Here is a 14,654-nt window from a genome sequence, read left to right as displayed (position 1 = left end):
TTACTCTCTTGTTTTCCGGATCCAGCGTCAGTTGAACGTTTTTAAGTCTAAATTCGGCTTTACGGTGTTTTTTCACGTCGCAGTTGAACATTTAACTTTAATTAAGTATGATATGTTGAAGTGTAGCCAATGTGGATAGGAAGTTAGGCTTAGGCTAGGTCGCCTGGCATTTTTGACAGATAATGGTAATGTGCGGGACTAGTCGTTTACTTCCGTGTTTGGGTCGACGACTTAGTACTTTGTCGCCTTTTAAGATAAAGTTAAACTTAGACATAAGTCGCGTAGTTAATAGTTTGCGAGCATATTATTCTTGTAACTTTGCAACTTTAGTGAAAGAATGCTTTGCAAAGAGCGGCGCGTCACGTTCGGTACACAGCTGCTGATCGTTGCCTTATTGGCGATAAGCATCACGGGAAATGTAGTTCGCTATTTATTTCAGATTCAATACCAAAGCGTATTTTAAACGTTAAAAATGCACGGAAGAAATAGAAATACATAGTATAAATATATTCATGTTATTTTGTAATAATAATAATTACAGTTGCTAGTGTGGAGACATGAATAGAATCTTATAGGTTATCTTTTTTAAAGAGTAGACAGTGTTTTGATTCAGAAATATTTTATGTAAAAAATATCACCCCGTTATATAACAGTGTTCATTGACTTAATGACATTTGACTGATCTTCATAATTACATGACATATACATGGCATAAGAGTTGACAATTTAAACAGTAATTTGTACACTGAGTTCAAATGCATGCTTTTATGTACATAAAATAGCAGCGTTTGGATTTCTTGGCACATTGTAAATACTATGTACAATTCAGCTAAATAACTTTGTTCTACTTTGTGTTCAAATCCAATATCCACGAGACATTGTGAATAGTCACTAAGTTGTTGTTTTGGCAGCAATTGTCATAGTCTGGCCAAAAGGCAAAAAACATAAATGTCATTTTGACAGCCACTCAACAAAAAAATCCTTCCGGAATTCTCATTGTCAAGCAAGCACCAGTTTTAAGGACACCTGGTGACTTATTACAAATATACAATTAATGATAAATACTAATTCTACCTAATACTTAAAAGCTACTTTATTTCCCCACTCACAAAATAGCGGCCATTACAATACGTGAGGGAACAGGTTGAAGCTAACGGGTTAGCGTTGGAATTCCAAGTTTATTTGGACAAGTTAGGGCGCCATCTTTAATTTATTATAATACTATCTTTTCCAACAGATGTCTGGACGGCGTTTAGCGACCCTCCTCGGCCGGTCGCGTCTCCGACTTGACCTTGACGAACTCTTTAGCCACCTCGTCGTTGGGCCTCTGGGACAGGATGCGCACCACGGTGGTGCCCGTCTGGTCGGTACGCACAGCGGCCCCCAGGGGGCACCAACAGACGCACCCGCGGCGTTCGGCCACGTCTCGCAGCTGCACCACGGCCACGCCCACCAGCCGGTCGGGGCGCCCGAAGCAGTAGTCCTTGAGCGAGGCGTGCAACTCGCAACACTCCCAGCCTTCTTTGCCAAGCATGCTGGAAAAGGTACACAAGTATTTTCTGTTATTGACCCCGTTAGCTTAAATGCTACGTGGTGGGCGGGGTCACCGTGACTTACAATTGGAAGCTCTCGTTGAATTTGACGGTCCAGCAGTTGTTCTTGGACTTGGTGGTGAACTTGCGTTTCTTGTCGGCCAGGGTCGGTCCCAGGAGCCACAGCTCCACAAATGGGCGGAACATTCCGGACGTCCGCCAGCGCACGTCGTTGACGCCGATCACTGTGGGTCAGAGGTCAGTTGGCCCAGCCCGCTCTCCCACCAGGTCTTTGAAAAGCCGTCGGCCGGCGCTCACCTTTGACGTTGACTTTGCGTTCCTTGGCCAGGACGTCTACCTGCAAGAGCAGTTCTCCGATGGGATTCTCCACTCCGGGACCTAAAAAAGAAAGACCCATGACATTTCTTCAAACTGAACCTGAGAAGTCTCCTGGGTAGACGTCTTTGGAGCTCACCTCGATCGGGTCGAATCTTCTCGTTAGGCATAATTCGGATGCCCATGCCGCTGTGCACTGAGAGAGAATATACAGGGTGAGTAAATAGGATTTTTATTGGAACAGGTAAGACCAAAATACTCGGGTGCCAAGTACATGTACTGCATGTAGTACTGCAAGTACTGCATGTAGTACTGCAAGTACTCGCAGTACTACATGTAGTACTGCAAGTACTACATGTAGTACTGCAAGTACTCACAGTACTACATGTAGTACTGCAAGTACTACATGTAGTACTGCAAGTACTACATGTAGTACTGCAAGTACTACTGCAAGTACTACATGTAGTACTGCAAGTACTCGCAGTACTACATGTAGTACTGCAAGTACTACATGTAGTACTGCGAGTACTACATGTAGTACTGCGAGTACTACATGTAGTACTGCGAGTACTACATGTAGTACTGCGAGTACTACATGTAGTACTGCGAGTACTACATGTAGTACTGCATGTAGTACTGCAAGTACTGCGAGTACTACACGTAGTACTGCGAGTACTACACGTAGTACTGCGAGTACTACGCGTAGTACTGCGAGTACTACGCGTAGTACTGCGAGTACTACGCGTAGTACTGCGAGTACTACGCGTAGTACTGCGAGTACTACGCGTAGTACTGCGAGTACTACATGTAGTACTGAGAGTACCTGTAAGTACTACATGAAAAACTGCATGCAGTACTACATGTGGTACTGTACCACATGTAGTACATCAATGTGAGAATGTCGGCGGTTACCTTGTTGACGCTGCGTGCTGACGAAGGTCTTGATGAGCGCGTCCGTGCTCAGCGAGTAGAGCGAAAGAGCGTAACGCAGGGACTCCAACTCGGGGCTTTTCTCCACAAAAGATCTCTTCAGCCCGTTGCCGCCGGCGTGAAAGTATTGCTGCCGAAAAAAATATTGCCAAAAGTTACGCTGTGACCAAGTGTTCCTTTTTTTTTTTCAGCCTACCTTGAGGCTCTCCAGGCCGGCGTCCATCACGGCGCACTGCCTGGGCGTCAGCGTCTTGGCCTCGCCGCCGCCTCCGCCCTAAAGAAGAAAAGCGGGCTTAAGTCCACCGTCGTGGTGGGCCCACGTGGTTGTCTTCTTCTGAGCTTACCTTGAGGTTGGAGAATCCTTTGGCGGCGGTCAGGATCTGCGCCCCCTGCACAAGGATTAAGCAACAATATTTACTCCAATGATAATTCCTTGGATACACCTTGCATTTCAAGAAATAAAGTCAAGTTTTCTCTCATTTTTGTGTTTCCTCACATCTTTCATACAAAATGCAAGTACTGCAGTACATGCAGTACTGCATGCACGTATTGTACTACATGTAGTACTACATGCAAGTATAGTACTACATGTAGTACTACGAGCAAATACAGTACTACATGTAGTACTATGAGCTAATACAGTACTACATGTAGTACTATGAGCAAATACAGTACTCATGTAGTACTTGCATGTACTACCCAAATACTACATGTAGTACTGAAAGTACTACATCCAGTACTACATGTAGTACTTTGAGTACTACATCTCAAAGTACTACATGTCTCAAAGTACTACATGTAGTACTCAAAGTACTACATGTCTCAAAGTACTACATGTAGTACTCAAAGTACTACATGTAGTACTCAAAGTACTACATGTAGTACTCAAAGTACTACATGTAGTACTCAAAGTACTACATGTAGTACTCAAAGTACTACATGTAGTACTGCAAATACTACATGTAGTGCTTAAAGTACTACATGTAGTACTGGATGTACTACATGTAGTACTGGATGTACTACATGTAGTACTGGAAGTATTACATGTAGTACTTGCATGTAGAACTACATTCAGTACTGCATGTCGTACTACATGTAATACTACATGCACTACATGTAGTACTTCAAGTACTACATGTACCACTGCAACGGTAGACTACAACTGGATTTAAAAAGGCAGCCTTACCAGACTGTCGTTGGCCTGCGGCAAGACGATGTTCTTCTCCAGACCGCCCAGGACCGCCTTCCACAAGTCCTTGAGGATTTTCTTGAGGACGGCCTTCTCGCACACGTCGGCAAAAACGCTCAACCTGCCGAAAAAAGACGTGAGAATGGCCATCTTATTAAAAGGGGAGAACCATCTATCTTACTTGGTGTCCAGGAAGTCCATGAGGGGTCTCAGCACGGCGTCGGCGTCCCCCTCTGCCGTCCTGGGGTCCGGGGGGCCCTTCATCTGGCACAGGAGCTCGGCCATTTGTCGCATGCACGTGGCGATGCGCGGTCCCAAACTCAAGATAGGAAATAAAAAAATGAAGTTAAGTGTTGAGTCATTTATGAATCAGACTCCCGCTCCAAACAGATTGGACATCTACGTCAGTATAGTACCTCTTGGCGAAGATGGCGCCAAAGTTGTCCAGGACGTCGTTGAGTTTGACTTGGAGGTGATTGAGTACGTCGGCGGCCTCCGTGTCCAACTACAAAGAAAAAAAACACTAAGGGAATCGAACGGCGGTCTGAAAATCCCCGTTTTGACGTCTACTTTCAATCTGCTTGGAAGGCGACAACGAAAAAAGAGCGGACGCTGAAGCAAAAAAAGACTAACAAACCTGCTTCTCTGCATCTTTCTTCTCAGCCTGAAATCACACAAGGCACCCGTGAAAAAAAAACACCGCGTTGGCTAATTTGTGGCGTACGAATGGCGTCACGGACCAAAATTCGACAAACGAACCAAAAAAAAGGACAAACGCACCTTTTCCTCAGATTCCAACTGAGCAAAAACGGGAGAGAAAAATGTCACGAGTGGTTAAAAAGAGGGTTTAACATTTCTAACCTAAACCACTAAAAACACACCTTTAGCACCTTTTCAGATTCCAACTAAAAAAAACGATTAAAAAAAAGATGGTTGACATGAATGGACTTTTTAAATGCATATTTTAAAATAAAAATGGTCAAACGTTGTTTAGGTGGCTTACCTTTTTCTCTTCTTCAATCTTTTGACAGCAAAAATAAGGTCAGAAAAAATTGTCTTATGTCTCAAAACGGCGTACAATTATACACAAACACACTCTAACCTGATCATCCCTGTTTTTGTTGTCCACCTGCGTATGTAAATCAAGAAAAAAAGGACAGGAAGTGTACTTAATTTGACTTCCTCTCCCCTGGTCGTCACTGTGACATCACATGCTACCTCATGCTAAAGCTAATCTCTCAGTAAACAAAGCAAAACTAATTCTAGACCTGTTCCAAGATGGCCACCCAAGGCTTACCTGCGAGCCTTCGGAATCCGAACATCCCGACTGATCCGCAAAAAGAAAAGAAATGTGGGAGAAATTATAACAAAAAAGAGGAAAGTGTGCTTTGTGGATAGTTAGCTAGCTTAGCATAGCCTAGCCTACGCACCGTGTCGCCACCGTCATCTCCACCGTCGTCGTTGTTGGGCTGGAGGCGGAGCCAGCGATAAAATAAAAACAACAACAACAAAAAAACAAGTCTTTGAGTTCTTAATCTATCGACCAATGAGGTGTGGGTTTGGGGTCATGTGACAAGTGCACCCACCTCTTCATCCAAGTCTTCCTCTTCCTCGTTTTCCAACTTTTGCGAATAAACAACAACAATCGGATGTAAAAACGAAAGGGCAAAAGACGACTAAGCTAGCAGGGATGTTGAGCTAGGACGCCATTTTGGAAAGAGGACGTCGGAGGAGGAAAGGGGCTCCTGGGAACTTTGGGAAGGCTTATGTTGGTTAAATTTAGGAAAGGGGAGGTGCTGGCAATTTATGGAAAAGTAAATAAATCGGGGAAATACAGTAATCCCTCAAATAGTGCAGCTTCAACTATTGCGGTTTCACGACATCGCTACATCATTTTTTTGGGGAAATGTTTTTGTTACTTAATGATTTGTTTAAGTTCATAAAAATGTAAAAATCAACAGTGAGGCTAGTATAATATACTATACTATTAGATGTACTATTATTAGATACTACTATATACTATTATTTGATACTACTATGTACTATTATTTGAAACTACTATATACTATTATTTGAAACTACTATATACTATTATTTGAAACTACTATGTACTATAATTAGATACTACTATATACTATAATTAGATACTATATACTATTATTAAATACTACTATATACTATTATTAGATACTATATACTATATTAAGATACTATATACTATATTGTAATGTGTTATACTGTATTTTATTGTATTGTATACATATTAAATATTATATTATGTATATTAATTAATATATATTCTAAAAAATAGATATATTCTTTTTTTAAATAGTGGTGACCCAATTTTACATTTTTTTCGTTTATGTCTGCTCTCCATTAACCGCAATAATTGAGGGATGACTGTAGTTGACTGTCATACATTTACAAAAGGGAGAATGATGGGGACATTTTGGGAAGAGAACTTGATGGTAATTTTAAGAAAAGGGAGACACGGCAATTCCTTTAGGAAAGAGATTCGGATTTCTAGAAAAATATTGCTAAGGAGCCAAGGGAGGAAAAGGTAAGGACACTAGGGACGTAGTAGAGTGGTGACATACCCTCTCTTCCTCGAGCGTAAACTGCCGGGAAGAAAAAGACTGAGAGCTGAAGCCAAAAAAAAAGCCTTCAAACAGATTGAAAAGTATCAAAAGTGTGTAAAAGCAAGTCAATGTTTAAGCAACCTGTTTAGCTCCCATGCTCTCAAACATCCTCTCCAGAAGGACTCGCATCTGCTGGACGTTGTTCATCAGCACGCACGGCTACGCAACAAGAATAACACAAAAAATATATATTCTCAGTTAAAGTATAAAATATGGTGTGATGGCGGCCGGCGTGTCAATACTGACAATCTTCTCCTTGTCACAGTAGGAAGGGAAGTTTTTGGCCAGTAGAGAGCAGTACTGCAGCAGGACTTTGCTGATGGTCTGAAAGAAAATGACAAGAAATATCTTTGATTTTTTTTTTTTACAAAAACACATTTTCTATAGGCTTGTCGCCATGGCGAATGTTAGCAGGCGCCGTGAGCCATGCGAATTGAGCCAGTAATCTAATCTGAAAAGTAATCTGATGTCCACTGAATAAACTAATCTAATCTAATCTGAATAAACTAATTAATCTGAAAAAACTAATCTAATCTATGAAGTAATCTAATCTAATCTGAAAATAAATCTAATCTAATCTAAAAATAAATCTAATCTAATCTAAAAATAAATCTAATCTAATATAAAAAAAAACTAATCTAATCTAAAAATAAATCTAATCTAATATGAAAATAAATCTAATCTAATCTGAAAAGTAATGTAATATGAAAAGTAATCTAATCTGAAAAGTAATCTAATCTAATATGAAAAGTAATCTAATCTAAAACATAATCTAATCTGAATAAGGAAAATAATATAATCTGAATAAAGTAATCTAATCTGAATAAAGTAATCTAATCTGAATAAAATAATCTAATCTGAATAAAATAATCTAAATTTATCTGAAAAGTAATCAAATGTAATCTGAAAAGTAATCAAATGTAATCTGAAAAGTAATCAAATGTAATCTGAAAAGTAATCTAATCTAAATAAAGTAATGTAATTTAATCTGAATAAAGTAATCTAATCTAAATAAAGTAATCTAATCTGCCTCTCAAGGATTCCGGATTTAATGGGCAGTTGTCCGTTGCCACAACGAGTAGTCATTATCCTTTTCGCTATTAGCGCTGCTAACGGTTGATGGCTAATGGGAAATTGTCCTTACCTTGGCGAAGCGTTGGTTGTACTGAGCCAGCACGGCGGGGTCGGGACAATCCAGCTTGCGGATGATCTCAAAACTTTGGTTGAGCTGCGTGAAAACGTCCACCACTGAACACGAAAACAAGGCGTGCTCCGACGTGGCCTGGAACTGAAAAACACACAAATAAAGGGTCATTCCAGGAACCGACATTTTGTTTATGTGCTTTCTTTTCAAACTTACGCCGTCCCTCTTGTCCCTCTCCAAGGCCCCGTGCATGAACTCCATGGACACGTCTTCATTCTCCGCCAGCCAGGCCAAGACAAAATGGCAGAACCACCTGGGAAGCAAAACTAAATTGAGGACGGCGCTCACCATGACCAATCGGCGGGCGGCGTCTTACGCGGGATACTCGGGAACGGTGTTGGCGTGGGCGGGGAGATGGCGCACGTATTCGTCGTACAGCCGCTTCACTTTGAAGTGAAGATTCATGTAGTCCGTCGTCTTGCACAGTCGAAGATGGTCGTGCTCTGTCAAACGGGAAACGCCATTAAAGTTCTGCTGTGGGCAATGGCCGCCATGACGGCGTCACAAAATACAGTCCAAAATTGACCCCTAACCCTAGCCAAACCCTAACCCTAGCTAAACCTTAACCCTAGCCAAATCCTAACCCCAGCCAAACGCTAACCCCAGCCAAACCCTAACCCTAGCTAAACCCTAGCCAAACCCTAACCCTAGCTAAACCTTAACCCTAGCCAAACCTTAACGCTAGCCAAACCCTAACCAAACCTTTTTCTCGAGCCACCAATCTTCCCAAACTACCCAGCTTGGCTAATTAGGCGCCGGCTAGCTTTTGTTCGCCCATTCATTTCAGCCACTAGCCCTTAGCATGAAATGCTAACCTGAAAACTTTCTCTACCAACTACGTCAATGAGTCATCCTGAGACTTCAATTCTGTCCTCTTACCATTCTGGAAGTCTATTCTGCGGATGCGGAAGGTGTCGTTAGCCGCTGCTGCCGTGGCGACAGAATGGCAAAAATATATATATATATAAAAATACAAACACAAAAACAAACAAAAAACAATGACAGCGGCAACGAAAAAGAAAAGATGAAGATGAACTTGAAAAGCTAGGATTGCTAGGCTCCAAATACACTTTCACCAACACATTGCTAACGCTAGCATTGACAGCAAAACTCATCCAATCCATGTGATGAGTTCAAATGCCATCAATGGCGAGGAATAATGTAAAAAAAATAGGTTTTGGCGTCTTTCTTTTTAAACAAAAACGATTTTTTTTCAAATTGAAATTGAAAGTCACCATTTTCCAGATTCTAGAAACCACAGACAAAGCTAACATGCTAACATGCTAACAATGCTAACATGATAACAATGCTAACATGATAACAATGCTAACGTGCTAACATGATAACAATGCTAACGTGCTAACATGATAACAATGCCAACAATGCTAACATGCTAACATGACAACAATACCAACAATGCTAATGTGCTAACAATGCTAACAAGCACCGCTCACCAGCCTTCCTGTGTTGACTTTTGCTTTTAATCAAAACTGAAGGAACCACAATTATCATTAAAAAAATCAAATAGATAAAAAATATTCATAAATCCTAAATGATTCATAATTTATAAATGATTCTTACCCTCCAGAGCATATTTGACGTCCTGCGCGAATAGTGACCACATCACCTCGGCGCTGACTGTCCCCACATTGAGTTCTTGGGGGAACCTGAAGAGGGCGCAAGACGGTGTAATGTCTCCAATTCAATGATGTTTTATAAAGAAGAAGAAAACTAACTGGTTGATGATGGGCGTGTAGGAGCCTTTATCCTCCTCGATGATGGACACGATGAGGGTGATGAGTTTGGGCCAGAAGTCCAGATTCTGCATGCTCGGGCCTTGCTCCTCACTAGGATCCTTCTCCTCCTTTTTGTCTTCCTCCACTTCTTCATCCTCCTCTTCCTCCTCCTCTTCCTCCCCTTCTTCACCCTCCACTTTGTCTTTTTTCTTCTTCTTTTTTGTCTCTTTTTCTTTCTCAGGCTGCAAAAAAAAAACACACACGTCAATTTCCTAAAAACGATGTTTGATGATTGATTTTTCGGGAAGGCAAATCTCGAATTTGTTGGACTTACGGGGGAGTTGTTCTGGTACTGGCGGTTGAAGAGGTCCAGGCAGTTGTTGAAGATGTACTCGTAGGTGGAGTTGAGGCAGGCCTTGACGCAGTCCCGGACCACCGCCGAAGCCCTGGGGGGGCTTGGCAGCTCCAGGACCTGGAGAAACAAAAAAACAAAATGGTGTCACTCACGTTCATCTCTTTGCGAGCCACTTTTTGGGCTGTCCACTTCCGTACCTTCATCCGAAAGAAGGCAATACTGGTCAGGAGGTCCACCGTGGACTTGAGATCCTGAAGGCGGGGCTTACAGCTGGCTGGAAAGTTGTTCTGAGGAAACAGCTTGATGTTAATGACATCTTTTATACCTTTTTTTCCGGATTAAAAGTTGCAAAAACAAAAAAAAAGTTTTTTTTTTTCAATTTCTAATGTTTTTTAGGCTAGTTATTCTCCAAAACTGTTTATAAATTGCATTAACAAGTGTGATAGTCCCAATTTGACCAAAAAATACAAGTTACATCTGCATTTTTTTTTGGCCAATAGGAATGATTGCTGGCTGATGATGGTGCGACTTATAGTCCGCAGAATACGGTAGTAGATATACATTTTTTTTTTTTATTGTAAAGGATCATTCCAAAGTGAAAAAAATATGACATCCTAAAGTGTAAATTACATTTTTTTGCAGTTTATTTTGATCCAAACTCGCTCACACTAAGATTAATATTTTTATGATTATTGGTGACTCACTTACCCGGTACATGGATAGGTCAATTCGCAGCGAATTGTGCAACTGATCCAAAAGTTTGACAAAACGATCCTTCTGTTGGACAAAAATCAAAAATATAATCAAATAAAATCAAATCGTGAGTCCCAAGCCAAAGTTTTAGTTGATTTCAAAAGTCAACATTCACTTTTTTTATATGCAAATGAGGTACAAAAAAGATCCAAGTTACAAATTCCCCCAAAAAGTAATTGCATTTCCTTATCCATTATTTTATTTTGAATTTCCCTTAAGAGATTAAAACTACAAATGCACACACACACACACACACACACACAAAAGTCTAAAATGTACTACAAAGTGTATTGCTAGACCAGGCAAACATTGGTATTACATCGATAACAAGGAGAGTAAATTAGAGAATTTACATATAAAGTACACTTCTACTTACGAAAGTTACAAATAAAATCTTGGAACCAGTTATTTTCGTAAGTAGAAGTACAACTGTATTTAAATCAAATAATTTGTCAGACTCACCCCAAAGTTTGAGGCGGCAAAGCGTGCGGGTGTGGACACGCTGGACGTTATGGCGGCGCCTGGGTGAGCGTAGAAGGCGTTGATGTTAGCCAGCAATGTGCTCATGACGGCCGGCACCCCCGACAACATGTACTTGGACGACAGGCACGAGAAGTGGCTGAAGGAAAAAAAAAACACAAAATTCATGAAAAGTTCTGAACCAATGAGACGGCCAAAATAGTCCAAATAGGCGGAGTATAAAGGATAAAATCATAATACAGCAAAACCTTGACATACGAGTGCCCTGACATACTTGGACATAATTTGAGATACGAGTAAAATTCCGAGCAAACATTTACCTTGAGATACGAGTAAAATTCCGAGCAAATATTTATCTTGAGATACGAGTAAATTCCAAGAAAATATTTACATTGAGATACGAGTAAAATTCCGAGCAAATATTAATCTTGAGGTATGAGTAAAATTCCGAGCAAATATTTACATTGAGATACGGGTAAAATTCTGAGCAAATATTTGCCTTGAGATACAAGCATTCGAGAAACAGAAGTTTTGAAAACTGCAAAAACAAATAACGAGAATATCTCATCTCATTTTCTGAACCACTTGATCCTCATTAGGGGTGCTGGAGCCTATCCCAGCTGAATTTGGGGCCAGCCAATCACAGGGCACAAGGAGAGAAACAAGCAACCAATCACTAGCTAGGGACAATTTAGCTTAGAGTTAGCCTAGCATGCATGTTTTTGGAGTGTGGGAGGAAACCAGAGTACCCGGAGAAAACCCACACAGGGCTGGGAAGAACATGCAAACAGGTGGACCGACCTGGATTTGAACCCAAGTCTCCTACAGTGAGGCCGACGTGCTAACCACTTAACCACCGGACCACCCTTGATTAAAATAGGACTTTTTAAATGTTATGTGAACCATTTTTAATGTTATTTGAACTTTTGGCAAAGTAAAGATCGATTTATAACCCAAAATAGCATCTAGTCAAGCTAGCTAAAGCGCTAATGGTGACGTATGGACTTACGTCATGGCCTGGTAGATGGACTCGACGCCGTAACGCATGGCAAATTCATCCACAACTTCCTGCTGGACCTCGTCAAAGAAAACTTTCCAGGCGTCGTCACCTTTGACCTTGGGGAACTTGACCAGGCCACCGCCCTCCACGTCGGTCACCAAGTGGAAAATATTCTGTAGGAAGGGATTATACAACGTACTTTCTGGTATCTTTTCCCATCTAAGACCCTCGAAGAAGAAATGTAGTGCCTCACCTCGTGGAGGCAGGTGTACTGGGTGTGATACGGCGCCCCCTTTTCCTCGCCTTTAATCTCCACGCTGATGTGAAGGCGGATGGCGCCGGACACGGCCGATTTATCGGTTCGCTTTTCTGCAAGAGGCAAAAAATAAATGAAAACAGCAGTTAGCATACACAAAATTAGCAACATGAAACTAGATCTGGGATTTGAAAAAACTGAATTTTTAAAATTTAATGGCAAAAAAAATAGTATTAGTATTTATTCGAGTATAATGTGCACCCATGTATAAGGCGCACCCATAATTTGTGACGAAAAATCCAAGTTACATTGGATTTAGTTCATTTTGTAAGTAGAGGTACCATCATATGGATTCTCTATGGTATTGATGTCAAAGTGGCGGTCCGGGGGGGCCAAATCTGGCCCGCCGGATCATTTTGTGCGGCCCGAAAAAGTAAATGAGTGCCGACTTTCTGTTTTAGGATTCAATTAAAATGAAGAGTATAGATGTATATCAAATTTCATGATTTTCCCCCTTTTAAAACAATAATTGTCATTTTTGTATCCATTTTTCTGTGTTTTTAGTTCAAAAATAAATTTGTAAAATCTAAAAATATATTTAAAAAAATCTAAAATAAACATTGTTTTAGATCTACAAAAAATGGAATATTCAGGGCATTTAATCCAGTTATTTTAATCCATTTTTTTTTTAAATCTAAATATTCTATCTAAAATGGTCCATCCCCCATGAAATCCAGTTGACGTTAAAGCGGCCTAAGGTCACAGTTTTTTGGTACAAAATTGTGCGTATTATACTCCAATAAATCCAGTACACAGTGTGTGAGGCTCCTGAGAAGCAAAGCATACCCAAATGATACCAGACGTCCATTTCGCCACTGAGCGTGCGGACCTCGATGATGCTCTGTCCCAAGAAGTCGTCCGACTCCTTCTGAAAGCGCTGCTTCATCCTGGACTTGATGTCGTTGTCCTCGTCCCAGACCCGAAGTTTCAACCGGTCGGACGAGTTACGGCACTCGCTAAAAAAGACGCAAGGAAGCGAGCCGTCAAATGACCAAAAACGGAAAATAAACAAAGACGAGGAGGGCCACTTACAAACTGAATTTCTCTTCCCAGACTGGATTCAAGTTCCCGTAGATGGTCTTGGTTTTCTTCTGGGTTTTTCCTACCTGGATGGTGACGTAGGGGTCGCTAGAACCGGTCCGGTCTTTGGCCTGGAGACCCTGAGCGCTCACAACTAATCAACAGAAAGACAACAAAAAGATAAAACTAGATTAAATATGGTGATTTAAATAGATAAATTACATTTTGCGATTCATTTAGTTCCAATAGTGATGTCATGGTTTGTTTTGAAAGCGTTTACTTTCCTTCAATTTGGTAGGAAACACTGACCTCTTGTGTTGAATAATGTTGCCTGCCTAGTAAATATGTGTAAAGCCAAATGTTACACACAAAAACTTCAAATATTTTTAAACAAGTTGTAAACAAAAATTCTCAAAATTATTAGCCTGCGTGTGTAAATATTGTGCTAATTACTTATTAGCACAAGGCTAATCCTGAGTGGCTAATAGCTAATGCTAGCAGATACATTTTATTCACTAAGCGCTAGAGTTTTGTTGTGAATGCTAATGCTAAAATAATGTGAATACTTAGTTAAGATAATGTGATAATTGCTGAGGTGGCGTATTATGCATTACATTAATTGTAAATTTTGTTGTTGTTTTTTTAGCAAAATGAATGTGATTAAACGAATAACATGCGCCATGATTTCCAGCATGAATTGCTAAAAAAAATAATAATAAAAAAGACCGAGCCTGAATGGTGTCTCCGCCTTTGATGGGCTTGGAAGACAAGGTGTGATGGTTGCCACAGCAACAACAGCTGCCACGTGTCAGGTTGCCCTGGTAACAGTGGCACCCTGGATGCAACGACGGACGGGGTGAACTTGCTCGGCTTGGCGCTTGGACGCCCATCTACAGACGTTACGTACCACAAGGGCCCATTAGCCAGGGAACTGGTGTTGACTTAGCTTAGCGCTAGCGACGGGTCTGGAGATGCTAACAGCTGCAGAAAAGACTTTAAAACGAAAGGGGTTTAAACTAAAAATCTTGTGTGTAGATGAAGAAATGCGGATGACACGCAGCGTGACCCCGAAGATACGAGTTAGTCGGGTTCCAGTTGAGAATTGCACTCATTCATTGACATACTTGACGCGTATTTTGCAGTGAGAGATGACACTTTGACACT

The 14,654-nt window shown here is 40.9% G+C and overlaps 1 protein-coding gene and 1 long non-coding RNA gene across 3 annotated transcripts in view; one reads left to right on the top strand and one right to left on the bottom strand.

Annotated features, from left to right (window-relative positions):
- Positions 1-3: 3 nt before the first annotated feature.
- LOC144196008 (uncharacterized) lies at positions 4-3,277 on the top strand. 2 transcript variants are annotated; one of them, XR_013326197.1, is made up of 5 exons: positions 4-185; positions 1,238-1,544; positions 1,698-1,790; positions 1,882-2,083; positions 2,990-3,277. It is a non-coding gene; the product is annotated as an uncharacterized LOC144196008 (long non-coding RNA). The 2 variants fall into 2 exon arrangements; XR_013326196.1 differs by lacking the exon at positions 4-185 and having other exon boundaries at positions 194-1,544.
- LOC144196007 (uncharacterized) overlaps positions 586-14,654 on the bottom strand; it is a 32,715-nt gene continuing 18,646 nt past the window's right edge. The window contains exons 9-33 of the mRNA XM_077715972.1: positions 13,503-13,644; positions 13,257-13,426; positions 12,408-12,523; positions 12,164-12,327; positions 11,137-11,293; positions 10,630-10,698; positions 10,119-10,208; positions 9,901-10,038; positions 9,567-9,808; positions 9,412-9,497; positions 8,147-8,273; positions 7,987-8,083; positions 7,771-7,914; positions 6,873-6,950; positions 6,708-6,785; positions 4,404-4,492; positions 4,169-4,306; positions 3,985-4,108; positions 3,143-3,187; positions 2,995-3,072; positions 2,781-2,928; positions 2,008-2,064; positions 1,851-1,931; positions 1,618-1,777; positions 586-1,535 (exon numbers count right to left, since the gene is read on the bottom strand). Coding sequence (XP_077572098.1) covers positions 1,253-1,535; positions 1,618-1,777; positions 1,851-1,931; positions 2,008-2,064; positions 2,781-2,928; positions 2,995-3,072; positions 3,143-3,187; positions 3,985-4,108; positions 4,169-4,306; positions 4,404-4,492; positions 6,708-6,785; positions 6,873-6,950; positions 7,771-7,914; positions 7,987-8,083; positions 8,147-8,273; positions 9,412-9,497; positions 9,567-9,808; positions 9,901-10,038; positions 10,119-10,208; positions 10,630-10,698; positions 11,137-11,293; positions 12,164-12,327; positions 12,408-12,523; positions 13,257-13,426; positions 13,503-13,644 — 3,101 coding nt within the window. The 3' untranslated portion in view covers positions 586-1,252. The remainder of the gene's footprint in view (positions 1,536-1,617; positions 1,778-1,850; positions 1,932-2,007; positions 2,065-2,780; positions 2,929-2,994; positions 3,073-3,142; positions 3,188-3,984; positions 4,109-4,168; positions 4,307-4,403; positions 4,493-6,707; positions 6,786-6,872; positions 6,951-7,770; positions 7,915-7,986; positions 8,084-8,146; positions 8,274-9,411; positions 9,498-9,566; positions 9,809-9,900; positions 10,039-10,118; positions 10,209-10,629; positions 10,699-11,136; positions 11,294-12,163; positions 12,328-12,407; positions 12,524-13,256; positions 13,427-13,502; positions 13,645-14,654) is intronic.

Source organism: Stigmatopora nigra, chromosome 4 (assembly GCF_051989575.1).
Source record: "Stigmatopora nigra isolate UIUO_SnigA chromosome 4, RoL_Snig_1.1, whole genome shotgun sequence".
Taxonomy (NCBI): domain Eukaryota; kingdom Metazoa; phylum Chordata; class Actinopteri; order Syngnathiformes; family Syngnathidae; genus Stigmatopora; species Stigmatopora nigra.
The sequence above is the reverse complement of the archived record's forward strand: the minus strand, read 5'-3'. Positions and strand labels throughout refer to the sequence as shown.